This window comes from Schistosoma mansoni (assembly GCF_000237925.1).
Source record: "Schistosoma mansoni, WGS project CABG00000000 data, chromosome 1 unplaced supercontig 0135, strain Puerto Rico, whole genome shotgun sequence".
Taxonomy (NCBI): domain Eukaryota; kingdom Metazoa; phylum Platyhelminthes; class Trematoda; order Strigeidida; family Schistosomatidae; genus Schistosoma; species Schistosoma mansoni.
Genome location: NW_017385993.1, coordinates 159,873 through 174,199, shown reverse-complemented (window position 1 = coordinate 174,199; position 14,327 = coordinate 159,873). Strand labels below are relative to the sequence as shown.

General features: G+C 34.3%; 1 protein-coding gene across 1 annotated transcript; it reads right to left on the bottom strand.

Annotated features, from left to right (window-relative positions):
* Nucleotides 1-4,252: 4,252 nt before the first annotated feature.
* Smp_081420 (biotin-protein ligase) lies at nucleotides 4,253-9,359 on the bottom strand (the record flags this gene model as incomplete). The annotated part of the gene is made up of 3 exons (XM_018791660.1): nucleotides 4,253-4,520; nucleotides 5,984-6,161; nucleotides 8,999-9,359. The coding sequence occupies 3 exons, from the start codon at nucleotides 9,357-9,359 to the stop codon at nucleotides 4,253-4,255; spliced, it is 807 nt and encodes a 268-aa protein (XP_018645177.1).
* Nucleotides 9,360-14,327: the final 4,968 nt, after the last annotated feature.

Here is a 14,327-nt window from a genome sequence, read left to right as displayed (position 1 = left end):
AATAGGACGAAACGACCATTCAGTGCTTTCAGGTTTTACATGGTGGTCTAGCTTCAATTGACTTATGATTTCAACTAATGAAAATACTGAAATCTTCACAAAAACCTCTTCTGATAATAAAAATCTAATGTTAATTTATTTTTTTAAATATTCATTTAATATCTTAGTTATTTCTACGTGCTGTTGGTATAAGTCCATGGGAAGGTGCACAAACTGCATTATATTGCACATTAATTAATGATCCAGTACCTGGTGGTTATTATTCAAATTGTGAAAGAGAAGAATTAACTGAAAAAGCATTAAATGAAACACTTAGTAGAAAATTATGGGATGCATCACGTGAAATGGTTGGTTTACCACCAAATTTATTAAATTTACCATGATAGAAGAAGAAGAAGAAAAAAGAAGAAAGAAAGAAAAATAATTCTCATGAGTTTTTCTCTTTTTTTTCTTTTTCTTCTCAACATTTTATATTGGTTGCTATGGGTTAAAGAAAATTTTTTTTCTGTTTTTACTCACTTTGTACTCTCAACTTTACACCACCACCACCACCAATAATCATAATAATAATAAGTATGATATAATAATTATTGATTTTTAGTTATCTTATTAGTATAAGTGTATATTTCATTATTGTCGTCTTCATCGGTTATTACTTTCATTATTATTGATTATCCATAATAATCATAATAATAATAATTTTATAATGATCATATTGATTTATTTATATTCATTGATAATTGACAATATTCAATGGTGATCAATTGAAATTCAGTAGCTGCTATGGTAACTACTATTATTATTACCATTATTATTACTAATATTACCATTATTATTATTATTATTATTATTGATAAGTGAAAAAGAAAGAAAAATGATTCTCATGAACTTTTTCTCTTTCTTTTCTTGATATTTTATTCACAGTTTATATTAGTTGCTATGAAGTTAAGAAATTTTTTTCTGTTTTTTTACTCACTATGTACTCTCAACTTTACACTAATAATAATAATAAATATGTAATAATAATTATTGATTTTTAGTTATCTAATTAGTACAAGTGTATATTTCATTATTGTCATCTTTATCGGTTATTACTTTCATTATTATCGATCATCCATAATAATCATAATAATAATAATTTTATAATGATCATATTGATTTATTTATATTCATTGATAATTGACAATATTCAATGGTGAAGTTGATGATTTGTTCAATGTTCAATTGGAATTCATGAGTTGCCATAGTAACTATTACTATTATTACCATTATTATTATTACTATTATTATTATTACTATTATTACTATTATTATGATTGATAAGTGATATAATAAAGGTATTCCTTTTTCTTTTCTTTATTTATCAATTCTACTCTTTAAAATCAACATTTATCTTTAAAGAAAGAAATTCACTATAACTAGATTGATTTGAAAAAAGTAATCTTTCTTTTTTTCTTTATTTGAGGTTGATGATGAATGAATGAATAAGAATGTTTGTTTGGATACAAAACAAGAATGTAAGTAGTACAAAGAAAAACAAATAAATCAATATAATTAAACTTAAATAATCAACATTAAAAACAATGAAATTACAAGATGATTGAATATTGTCATTATTAGATTATATATCTGAATTTATAGAGATTTTATTTGCTCTGATACGGCCGAGAGTGAAGAGAATCAGCTCTCTATCTCTATCTCTCGAAAAAGGCTCTCATATGGCTATGCGTTTACAGCCACTGATCAGGGAACTCCTATTCACTGACTTCTCGTAACAGGGTGGGATGTTGTTTACGAAATTGAGAGGATGAAAAGTGAATCTCCGGTGTTTTAACCGAGTTGGTGGACACGGATTGTTCACCTAGTGGAGTTGGAAAACTAATGGTGCACATGGGCTCCAGTATCCTGAAGGAACAAATAGCGTATGAACTTATTGTTAGTCACCAGCTACCATGGTGTTGCATCACTTAATGTCGCTGCACTGTCTTGTAGGTCAGACCATTAGGTCAAAGGCTCGGAGTGTGGCTCTTTAAGAAAACCACCTGTTTCAGTTTGAGCATCCAGGCAATATCCCAGCCCTCACACAAATCAAATGATTTATGTGGTGTATATATTATTTAGTACCTCCTTTTGTCAATGTTTAAATAAATAAAATAAAGAATAGCTAAATATTATCTTTTAAAATTTGATATAATTGATAATTTGTAGTAAACAACTGAAAACTTTAACACTGAGCTATCTATTTCATAAGAAACGATAACTTTTAAAATATATACGTCATTATCATAAGGGGTTTGGTGGAGATTTTAGTAATTTTATAGAGTTCAGATCATAAGTCATTTGAAGCTGACCACCATCGAAAACCAGCACTGCTGAGGAATCCTACAATAGGACGAAAGGGCCGTCCAGTGCTTCTAGGTTTTCGATGGTGGTCTAGCTTCAATTGACTCACACTTTCAACTCTATAAAATATACGTCATTAACTTATTTGTTAGATATTTGGAAATACAATTTTCAATACAATTTTTTTTGCGTTTATATTTAGTTCAGTTAACATATTTAAGCGTCATAAGTTACTAAACTAAATGTTTGATTACATCAATACTATCCTAAACATTCATATTAACTAAGTTAACTTCATCATATTTTACAAACTATCCTTCATATTTACCTAGCAACTAGATAGGTTTGACGAGTTTTCACTAATCATATGTTTGAAGCAAGTGTTCAGACTATTTCTAAGCATAATTTATATGTATGTCTATTCAGCCTTGAAATAAAGTTTCCTGCAAATCTTCGGTCTTCTTGCTCTTCATACTCGTTTGATAAGCGTTAAGGATTGTGTCAGCCAGTCTTTGGGAATGTTGAAGGTGTGTGTTTATCGGTTCAAGTTACCATATCATATCACTAAAGCTAGATGAAATTATTAAGACCAATCCTACAATAGTGGAGGTAACATCAGTACATGTATTATTATGAAAAAATAAGCACTGACAAAATTATTCAAGAAAGAACGAATCTTGGAATAGATATTGTAAGATAATTTTAGAACTTAAGATCGAAGAGATGGCAAGGAGGGAATGATTGTGAGGCATACCATCCAACATATGAAACAACTGATCGCAATTATTATGTGGTACGAATCAAATGATCAGTATATGTCAGCATAACTCAAACTAACTGTCAGTAGCTTCATGAACTAATTATTTGCCTTGATATGGCTACCCTAGCTTTTTTCCAACTTAATCCTACTCGAGGCAACGTCATGCGTTGAAGTAGACAGTGATTGAACATACGCTACACGAGTTTGCAAAGCCTCAGTTGATGAAGATTCTGGTGTATGGACGAAGAAAATAGTGATCTACCTAGTCAGACTAGTAGGATAGTTTGATAGGTAATAAATGTGTTATATATTTTCCTACCCCTTGTTATTATTGCTACTTTTGGTTGACGTTGAAATATGTTCAAGTTATACTCAGGTCAGTCACGTGTTCTTTATCGTATTTGATTCGATTAGCTAATAAAATGTTCCTACTTAATCTTGGTTTGTGAGATCAAGTATCTGATTTGTGCATCCATGTAGTAAGTGTATATATCCGTATCAGACTAGGACGACAGCAAGATACAACATACATTTAGTGAGTCAGTTTCATGGAAGTTAGATTTAGAAAAAACAGACACACGGTATATCATCACAGCAAAATTAACTTGATTATTATATTACAAGTACAGAAACTGACAGTATAGAGAAGAATTATAACCATGAAGGTAATTCAATGCATTTTCTACAATAAAAACCACTAACGTAGTATACAGAAACAAGAAAAGGATCATTATTTAATTAATTAGAGTCCTTTCGAAGATTTTAATCCAGTGGTTGAGTTACGCATCAAATGAATGATGGGTGTGATATATTCGAAATCGATAAGCTACTTCAAAAGAAAACAAAGTCTCAGCGGACGAAACATACAACTGAGAATCAAAAAGCGGAAGATATAGGATCACAATCAAGAAAATGGATTAAAACACCGTACAAATATACAAGTATTTAGGATTAGGAGTAAATTACAAAAGGCAAACGCTGAGTTACAGATATGCAAGCGTATTAATCACACTACTTAAATATTGGTAAGTAGTACAATGAAATACACAAAAAGAAAGGATAGACAAAACATCGCTGCGACGTAACGGTGTCTACCCCAATAGACAAAACAATTGAACCGAAGCCTAAAACTGGTTCAACTACAAAATATTATTTCATTAAAACTGAATTATTATCAGGATTCAATAAAAGTGTAATTAAAGTTTCAAATAATTTTAAACGGGATGAATTATTTGTTTTCAATGTTTCAATAAATTCATAATTCTTTAGGGTAGCAACATTGTCATTATTCTTAGGATCAACATTGTATAGTTGCTTTTCTAATAAATATGGATCATATTCAAAATGAACACCACTTAAAATACCAGAACCATTTCCTAATTTAGAACCAATAATAGCTGGTCTTCCATTATCCGAACTGGAAAAAAAATGTACATACATATATGTTTCACATTTTCCGGTTAGGAGCTGATCAAATAATCGACTAAAACACTTATTCGTCACAGATATCTCATTTAAAGTACCATCATGGAGTACTACACATATATTTCGTCCTAATATGAGACTCATCAATTACTACTGACAACCCAACTAAGAATCAAGCCCGAAGACTTTAAGTCTTACGACTAATCCCTAGCCACTGGAACCACTAAGTTAACATACACAAAAACATTGATTTAAACTTTGCTTGATTTTTATTACCATTAGTATTTAAAAAGATTCATTTTTATAGAATAGAACTAGAAGTTCTTTTATAGTGATATCGGTTAGCAACTATAGAAAATTACCGTGTGATATAGCTTTGACTATATTGGGGATTTCTTTAATTCTAGTGTAGTGAACAGAACGCTAGACTCACTACAGACTCAAATCACAGATCTCACTAAATTGTCTCAATCTTTACTGTTCCTTCTGTAAATATCAGTTCATTTTCTCTAATTTCCTTGTTCATTCATTTTCCTATCAATTGCGCTTCATTTCAGTTCTTTCCTAATCGATCTTCTGCAAAACTACATTCTATGTCTTACCATAGCCATATACTACTTATATGGATATAAGTAGACCACACTACACTAGTAATGTGATGATATATATCTTAAAACAAGTTGAATAATACCTTGAGTTATCTGATAGTTTCAACAATAAAATTACATTTAGCAGAATAGAGTTTGATATGTTTACGTCTGATAGAAACATTGTCAAATCATAGCTCCAATGATTTTATCACCTTTATTGATTGTAATGTCAAGTTTTAGAACTCAGCGATGAACTACATCTTATTCTATGAGTGTTAGTGAAACTAAACAGCAATTCAAACTAAGTTGGATGTGATGGTGTTCTAGCTTTTAAACAAATGATTGAACAAAATAAATATATTCTTTTTTATATATAGTTAAAATCATGAGTCAATTGAAGCGAGACAACCATAGAAAACCTCGAAGCACTGGACGTCCGTTTTGTCCTATTGTGGGACTCCTCAGCAGTGCGCATACAGTTAGCGTTTGACTAGAGGTTTTGCTAGTAATATCACGAAAATGTCAAGTCATATGTAGAGTTATGATTGGCTAATTACTACACTGCTACTATGTTTAGTAACATTCTAGGGACTTCTAAAATACTATAAAAACCCTATATTTTCTGTACATAAATGAACCTTTGAAGTAAAAAGCTTCTCGTATATTTCGGGTCTTTTCTCTCGTGTTCAACTCCCTGTGTAGATATAGCTTGGGAGTTACGAGAATAGCTTAGGATTCGAGTATAGCGTTCAATTAGCAAGACTTATCAATATATTTTAGCAATCAAACTTATTATCAGTTAATTTCTTACTATTTAAAGTAGAATATTGAACATGATTCAATTACTAGTTTCATATTCACATACTATGTATATAAAATTTGTGAATTCTCCCAATTGATTGATTCAAATGTACATCCTCCATTGTAATATACTATAGCTGTTTGTGGTATTAAATTTTTTGATACAGCTTGAATAGATACTGCATAACTACCATTTTCACTGTTATATTGAAAACCTGGAAAAATTGGACCTGATCCAATACCTAGAATTAATTGAAAAGTAAGAAACTTATATTGTAAGATAGTGATTTCACTGAAGTTATATCAGTCAGTCAGTCAGCTACAACGCAGGACCAGGCACATTTATGCATCGGTCCAAGTTGACATACCTCACTCATTAGCACAACAAGATGAATACCGGATTCATAGAAGTAGTTAATCTAGTGGTGGTAATATATAAAAGATAGGTTGTATATAAGGATATACAAGGAGAAAGACAGATATGAAGCCATTTTAATCTCATAGTTTAAGGGAAGATAAAGAGTGTATACACCTACACCATTGTGATCAATTCTGAGCCATGTCACCTAGAGTCTCCAACCATTGGTTACGATAGTCATGTGGACCCCAACCAAGTAGTATGCATCTGCATCTGGAATTATATATTTAGATTGAAACAGTTTAATTGAGAATACGTTTTAATTATCTACTACAATATTTTTCAGATTTACATGTCTTTCATTACCGTTGATATTCCTATAAATTTGACTCTATTGTAATTCCTTTCATTGTGTTATGACATCTTGAGCTAATGTACATTTATATCAGGCTCTACATTGATTCCGACAGACTGACATCAGCATGAACTTAAACATTGAGATAAGTTAATAGAATTTCTGTATAAACGACTAACGGATTGATGCTTCAATACAAAATCTAATTGGTTGTTATTAATAATTATCCTATTATTGTTTTCACATTTGATGTGAACAGAGATATAAGAAGTGTTGACAAACTACAGAAGCTATTTTTGGGGGACGTTATTTCATTTAATTCAAAGCTTGTATAACAGTAACATTTACTTTCATCCCTAGTCTATTCTACAGATCATAAGCTTTCGTTTGCCATAGCCTTTTCTGTTCCAAAGTTATTGTAATTTAGACGTAACCTTTTGTACTCTATTTTCTAATCTAATCTCCCAGTTTTGGACATAATTGCATTTTCCTAATAATTGTACGTTATGATCGAATTCGTCCTGTATCTATTTATTCATGTATATATTTACACTAATCTGAAATCGGGTACCAGATCGGAATTTGGAATTAAGCCAGTAGTGTTCCAGTTGTCAGCCAATCAGGGATAGAATAGTTTTCGTCTCTCTACCCCCATTTCGAACTCACGTATACTAGCCTCATGGTTAAGCCAGTCAGCTTATCGCGTCAAGGTATTAATCCACATTAGACAAGTTATCCTCGGCACGAAAGTAGGTAGACAGATCAAGGATGTAACAACATTCATCTTTATTGTCTTTTTCTCTTCTAATCTGATATTTTATATTATTGCAAACTTATCAACAATTGTACAATTCATCTCAAAAAGGTCACCAAACTGATCATCTTAATCCACGTGGAATAAGTCTCAAAAAACACAATCAAATTTCTGAAATGTTTAAGGAAGAATTGTAGTCAGCAAACATGGTTAATGTAAACTAGACAAGTCAAAGAATAAAAATATCAGATAATAGTTACCCTGGAAACAATTACAAAAACCATTACACAGAATGAAGAAAATGCACTCATCATCTTTCTTTGCATGATGATATAATAACTGTCACAAATTAAGATGTATTATCGATCATATTAGTAAGTGAATACAATTGTCATTAAGAATCTAAATAAAAAGATTTTGAAATCCGAGTTACAGACAATGTAAATAATACGGGAACGAATTTACAAATTCAGGCCCCAAAATGCCCTGGTACGGCCGAGAGTGACGAGAGTCAGCTCTCCCTCTCCAAATGCTCTCACATGGCTACGCGAAGACTTATGAACACATTTGTTCAAAATCGGAGAATAGAGATTTTCGTGTAATCTTGTTATTTTCTTAAGGTTAGTTAAGTCGTTCAAGTGTTAAATATGTATATCAGTGACTGAGCTGAACAGTTGATCACAGAACTATCATTGCAAACTGTTATTTTAGCGAATAACATATAACTTAAGACATTTTAAAAAGTTTGCTTTCCAGTTCAGCGGTTTTTATTTATTTGTTTAAACACATAAATATTGGTACAAAAAAGCACCAGATACGTATGCGCCACACAAATCCCATTCGATTTGTGTGATGGCTGTGATACTGCCCAGGTGCCTAAACTGAAACAGGTGGTTTTCTTAGGGGGCCACAACCGGAGCCTTTGACCTAAAGATCTGATCCACAAGGCGGTGAAACGTCGTGAGGAGATGTAGTCCCATGGTAGACGGTGACCAACGAATGATTCATACGCCATTTGTTCCCTCTGGGTCCTGGATGGAGCCCATGTGCACTATTGGTTTGGAATCAGGGTTTCCCAACTCACCTAGGTGGACTTTCCGTGTCCACCAACCCGGTTAAAGCACCGGACACTCGGTTTTCGTCCTCTCAATTTCGTAAAGAACAGTAATCCCACGAGAAGGCAGTGAGTAGGACTTCCCTGATCAGTGGCTGTATACACGTGGCCATGAGAGAGCATTTTGAGAGGGAGAGCGGACTCTTCTCACTCTCAGTCGTACCAGGGCATTTGGGGGTAGTTCAGTGGTGAAACTCATCTTAAATTGCTACAATCGAATCGAAGAATTATGTAACAGTTAGTTCGTTCTTCTTTGGTGCGTTTGAACCGATCACTTTTAAGACTTGTAACAAGAAAACTACCACAATCTACAAAACTGCAAAAATTATTAACCTGCAAATTACAGCTTCAGTCAATTAATAAGATGGGGGATAATCTTCATTAATTGTCATGATTAAACAACTACCTTACTTCAATGCCAAGAATACACAAAAACAAAAAAACTGACAAAATTAACCAATATCAATAATATGTAAACAACAACAACAACAACCTTACCTTGAAATAATTTAATATGCCTTTCCCCATATACTTCAAGTGGACCATTCATATCAAAAGAACAATAATCACAAGCAAAATAAGCACCAGCACAAATACCAAGATATCTACCCATTTTTTCTTTAATATAATGATGTACTTTTAAACAACCAGATAATTGTAATGATTTTAAATAGCCTAAATCATAACCACCACCGAAACATAATAAATCTGATTGAATATTATGATGATTGATTTCTGTACCGTTAACTTCTTCAATGGAATAAGAAGGGGTTATATATTGAAATGCATTTTTTAAATGAATGAAACATTTTTCTGAAGTACCAAGATCATTGTAAATTTGTATTTGTTTATGAACCATAATGTAAAGTTGAATTGAAATGAATCTATATATAACAATAACAATAAACAGAAATAATTAATAACTATCTCTACTTAAATAACGATTATCAATGTCCGCAGGTATAGTATGTGCTTTGTACCTTCGAAGTGCAAAGTACTTCTACAAGACTGGCAGGATTCTCATCCTGCACTCACCCTAGATGGTGAGCAGATTGAAGTAGTTGAGAAGTTCGTGTATCTAGGTAACTGTATAAGTGCTGGTGGTGGAGTGAGTGATGAGATTGATGCACGTATAATGAAAGCCAGAGTGGCTTATGCCAATCTGGGCCATCTTTGGCGCCTTCGTGATGTTAGTGTGGCTGTAAAAAGTCGGATCTACAATGCGTCGGTGAGAACGATCTTGCTCTATGCTTTTGAAACCTGGCCTCTCCGAGTTGAGGATGTTAGACGTCTCTCTGTGTTCGATCATCGCTGTCTCCGAAGGATTGCTGACATCCAGTGGCAACATCATGTTAGTAATGCAGAGGTTCGGCATCGTGTGTTCGGGTGCAGAGACGATAATCCAATCGGTGTCACCATCTTGAAACATCGACTTCGGTGGCTTGGGCATGCTCTACGAATGTCGTCCCAGAGAATTCCACGTCGTGCATTATTTGCCGATGCTGGGACTGGTTGGAAAAAGCGGAGAGGTGGTCAGTGTATGACATGGTGTCGTGGTATGAAAGAAAGCTGCAATGTTCTGGCTTCTGTTGGTACTAGGTTGGAGTCCGAAAGATGGTGCAACACAGTGGCTAGAGAAGTTATCAGATATGGCTCAGAATAGAAGCTACTGGCGATCCTGAGCTAAACTTCTTTTACTTTCTTCATAAAACATGGCCATAACTTCCTTAAATAAAAGAGTTCTGATTGTAAATTTCTGTTTCCCCCACTATTATTCTTATTGTTACACTAACATACACTAATCTGTGGTTGTTATTGTTTTTTTTCTTATATGCACCTTACCCCTTTTCTCTTCTCATTCCGATTGTTTTGTGTGGCGCATATATATCTGGTGCCCCCTTGTACCAATATTTATGTGTTTAAATAAATAAATAAACAATTATATTTGCCATGTTTCCATTAATTTCTTATTAGGAAGGTATGAATTATGGAATAAGCTATGCAGGGAAAGAGAGTGCGTGTGTGTATGAGGTATTGAGTGGATCGACAATAACAAGGAATGTTGATCGCTGAAAAATTCCCATCATATTAAAACACAATCGGTTTGATACCATCGATTGGATTTTGTATGGTAATGCATAAATTGACCACACCATCAACATTTTATACCTAATCTAAATATAAACTATCAGAAAACATAGTCTAGTCTATTTTAGGATGAAAATTCTATTGTTTATATACAACTTTAAGTAACCATTGATAATAGTTAAAGAGATTACAACACACGATTTTGTGTGGATTGGTTCAACAACATGTTGTTCTGAGCACATAGATACATTGATTGAAATCTGAAATGTACAAATCCCCACTTCATTAACCTATAACCTAAACTATTGATTCATAATTCAACCTCTTTCTATCACGAGTAGTAGTATTGTAATGCACAAGAACACGAGCACGGGGATAACCGAATGTATTAAAGCGCAAACTATCTCACTAAAATCTGATAACCATACAGTAAACAGTTAACTTGCAAAATAACATTCAATTGTCTCAATCTTCACTGTTCCTTCTGTAAATATCAGTCCATCTTCTCTGATCTTATTGTTCATGAATTTTCACAACGATTGAGCTTTGTTTTTATTCTTTCCTTATCGATCTTCTGCTAAAATACATTCTATGCCTGACCCTCACCATATACTACTTATATGGATATAAGTAACCCATACCACAGTATCACAAACCGAGAGTTATAAAAATATAACTCATTATATTATGATAATTGTCATAAGATCAAATGATTATTTATATCTTGTTAGTGATCAGTGGTTGAAGATAGACATGTCCAGTTACACTAAATATAAGAAACTATTTTATTGTACTTACTAATTGATTAGCCCCCAAATGCCCTGGTACGGCCGAGGGTGAGGAGGGGCCACCCTCCCTCTCGAAATGCATATACTGCTACTGATCAGGGAAGTCCTACTCACTGCCTTCTCATGGCGAGGTGGAGTGTTGTTTACGAAATCGAGAGGACGAAAAGCGAATATCCAGCCTCTTAACCGAGCCGGTGGATACAGTGAGTCCACCTAAGGGAGTTGGAAAACCCTAATTCCAAATCAATGGTGCACATGGACTACAGTATCCTAAGGGAACAAATGGCGTATGAATCAATCGTTGGTCACCAGCTACCATGTGATTGCATCTCTTTGCGATGCTCCACTGCCTTGTGGATCAGACTTTTAGGTCCAAGGCTCCGGGTGTGGCCTCCTAAGAAAACCACCTGCTTCGGTCTGGGCACCCATGTAGTATCATAGCCCTCACACAATTAAAATGAAACGACAATTTTTGTCTGGCGCATGTATATCTGGTGCCCTCTTGTACCAATATGTATGTGTTCAAACAAAAAAATAAATAGGAAAACTTTCAATGGGTTTAGCGAACAGAAGCTTCCTATAACTGATATCTAACTATTCCAAATCATCAACACTAAGAATTCGAGTGACCTGTGTACAGAAGGAGAAAAGGATGAGGTTTTGAAGCTACATGGATAGCCAATGAATGCATACTTAGTAAATGATGATGACACTTGACAGTTTAGAAGTATATATTTGCTTATTAAAGCATCCACTTTAGATTATAACAAATAGCAAGATATACAATTGCGAACTGTGAAAACTTTACTAAGATATTTCAATACAATCCAATAACTCATTTGTATTATTCAACAGTTTCAAATTAGTCGACAAAACTTCAACTGGGGAAATAGCCAATCCACAAATGATTAAATATATCAGATCAGACACCAATTAATTTGATGCATTTTATGATGATTTGTGATCTGATCACTCTGGTCTAACAACAGAATGTTTAAAATACCTTTCAACTAAGAAATTTATATAACGTAAAAAAAATATGTAAGTGCTATCGAAATATATAGAATTCTATATAGTTGAAATCATGAGTCAATTGAAGCTAGACCATCATCAGTCAGTCACAACGTAGAACTTCGTACGTACCTACATCAGTTCCAGTTGCCATACCACATTAGCACAGAGATCCAGTTGTCGATTCAAATTCCATAGTGGTAGAAGTAGTAAGAGTATAAACAGTAATCCAAAAGATTAAGTTTTGAAGATGTTATTGAAGGAGTATAATCCAGTGAAATAAATTTGGAAAGAGAAAAAGGATACGGACATGAAGAATTCAGAAGATCAAAATTTGGTAGAACACAAAGAGTGGATGCACCTTCGCCATCGCAAACGATTTTGATCCATGTCATTCAACGTTTCTAACCATCGGTTGCTATCATCTCGCGAATCCCAATCAGGTAGTCTACACCTACCAACACGGCCCAGTCCACTTGTCAGCGACTTCATGGATTTATGCCATGTTTTGGTCTGGCCGCCCCTAGCTTTCTTCCAACCTACTCCTACACCATAAAGCATTGCACGTCGGGGTAGTCGGTGGTTGGGCATACGTAACACGTGTCCCAGCCATCTCAACTGATGAAGTTTCATTACTTCATCAATCGATTTGCCATCATTACCTAGTACCCGTTTCCTAACAACTGCATTACTTACCCGAGGGTCCCAGAATATACGAGTAATGCTTCGAAGACACCTATGATCGAATACTAGTAGCCTACGAATATCCTCTACTCTTACCGGTCATGCTTCACTGCCATAAAGTAGAACGGAACGAACTGCTGCACAGTAAACCCGTCCTTTGGTTGCTAGACGGACAGCTCGCCTACGCCATAAATGATACAAGTTGGTGAAAGCTAGACGAGCCTTCTGTATCCGTGTTGAGATTTCGTCAAACACCAGACCAAAAGGGCTGATGAAAATCCCAAGATAAGTGAAGTGGTCAACACGCTCAACCACTTCACTCTGTATCATTAGTTCAGGTACCGATGCAACCCAATCCTGATGTAACACTTTGCACTTCGAGGGGGGAGAATCGCATCCTGAACATGCCTGCATTGTTGCTTATAGTGGTCAGAAGACTGCATTTTGTCAGCGTCTTCACCAAATAAAACTATGTCATCGGAGTATTTTAAGTCAACAAGACCACCATGCAAAACCTGGAAGCATTGGATGGCCGTTTCGTCCTATCGTGGGAGTCCTCAGCAGGACGCATCACGATCCCGCCTCGCAAGATTCGAACCCAGGACCTATCGGTCTCGGGCGTTAGCGCCTAACTACTAGACCACTGGATTCGCACTGCTAAAGAGTCCCACAATAAAACGAAACGGCCGTCCAGTGCTTCCAGGTTTTCCATGGTGGTTCAACTTCAATTGACTCATGATGTCGACTATATAAAATTACTAAAATCTCCACAAAACCCCCCTTCTAATATATAGAATTCGTCAAGGAGCATCAATTCCCTGAAGATTACAAGTATACCTTGCTGGCGAGTGAAAAGTAGCACGAAACCTAAATACAGGGTTTCATGTTAACTATCTCCAACCACCACCATCTCCTAATACTTTTGTTTGAATAATAAACATATCAACACATTCATTGAATTTAAACAAAAAAACGTCCAAACAATAACATAAAACGAATAAAATGCCATTTATTGAAGTACATATATATATATTCATGTAAATATACAAGGTTAATTTACAGTTGTCAAAAGAGACTAAATATAAACCAATCATGAAATGATGATAACAATGATGATGGAAATTAATTAACTAAAACATAACACATTTCCCTTTATTTTCAATCGTTCATAATAAACACAAATTCATCATAGGACAAGATAAAGAAGAATGAGAAATGGTAATTATGATTCATTGAAAGCATGAGTCAATTGAAGC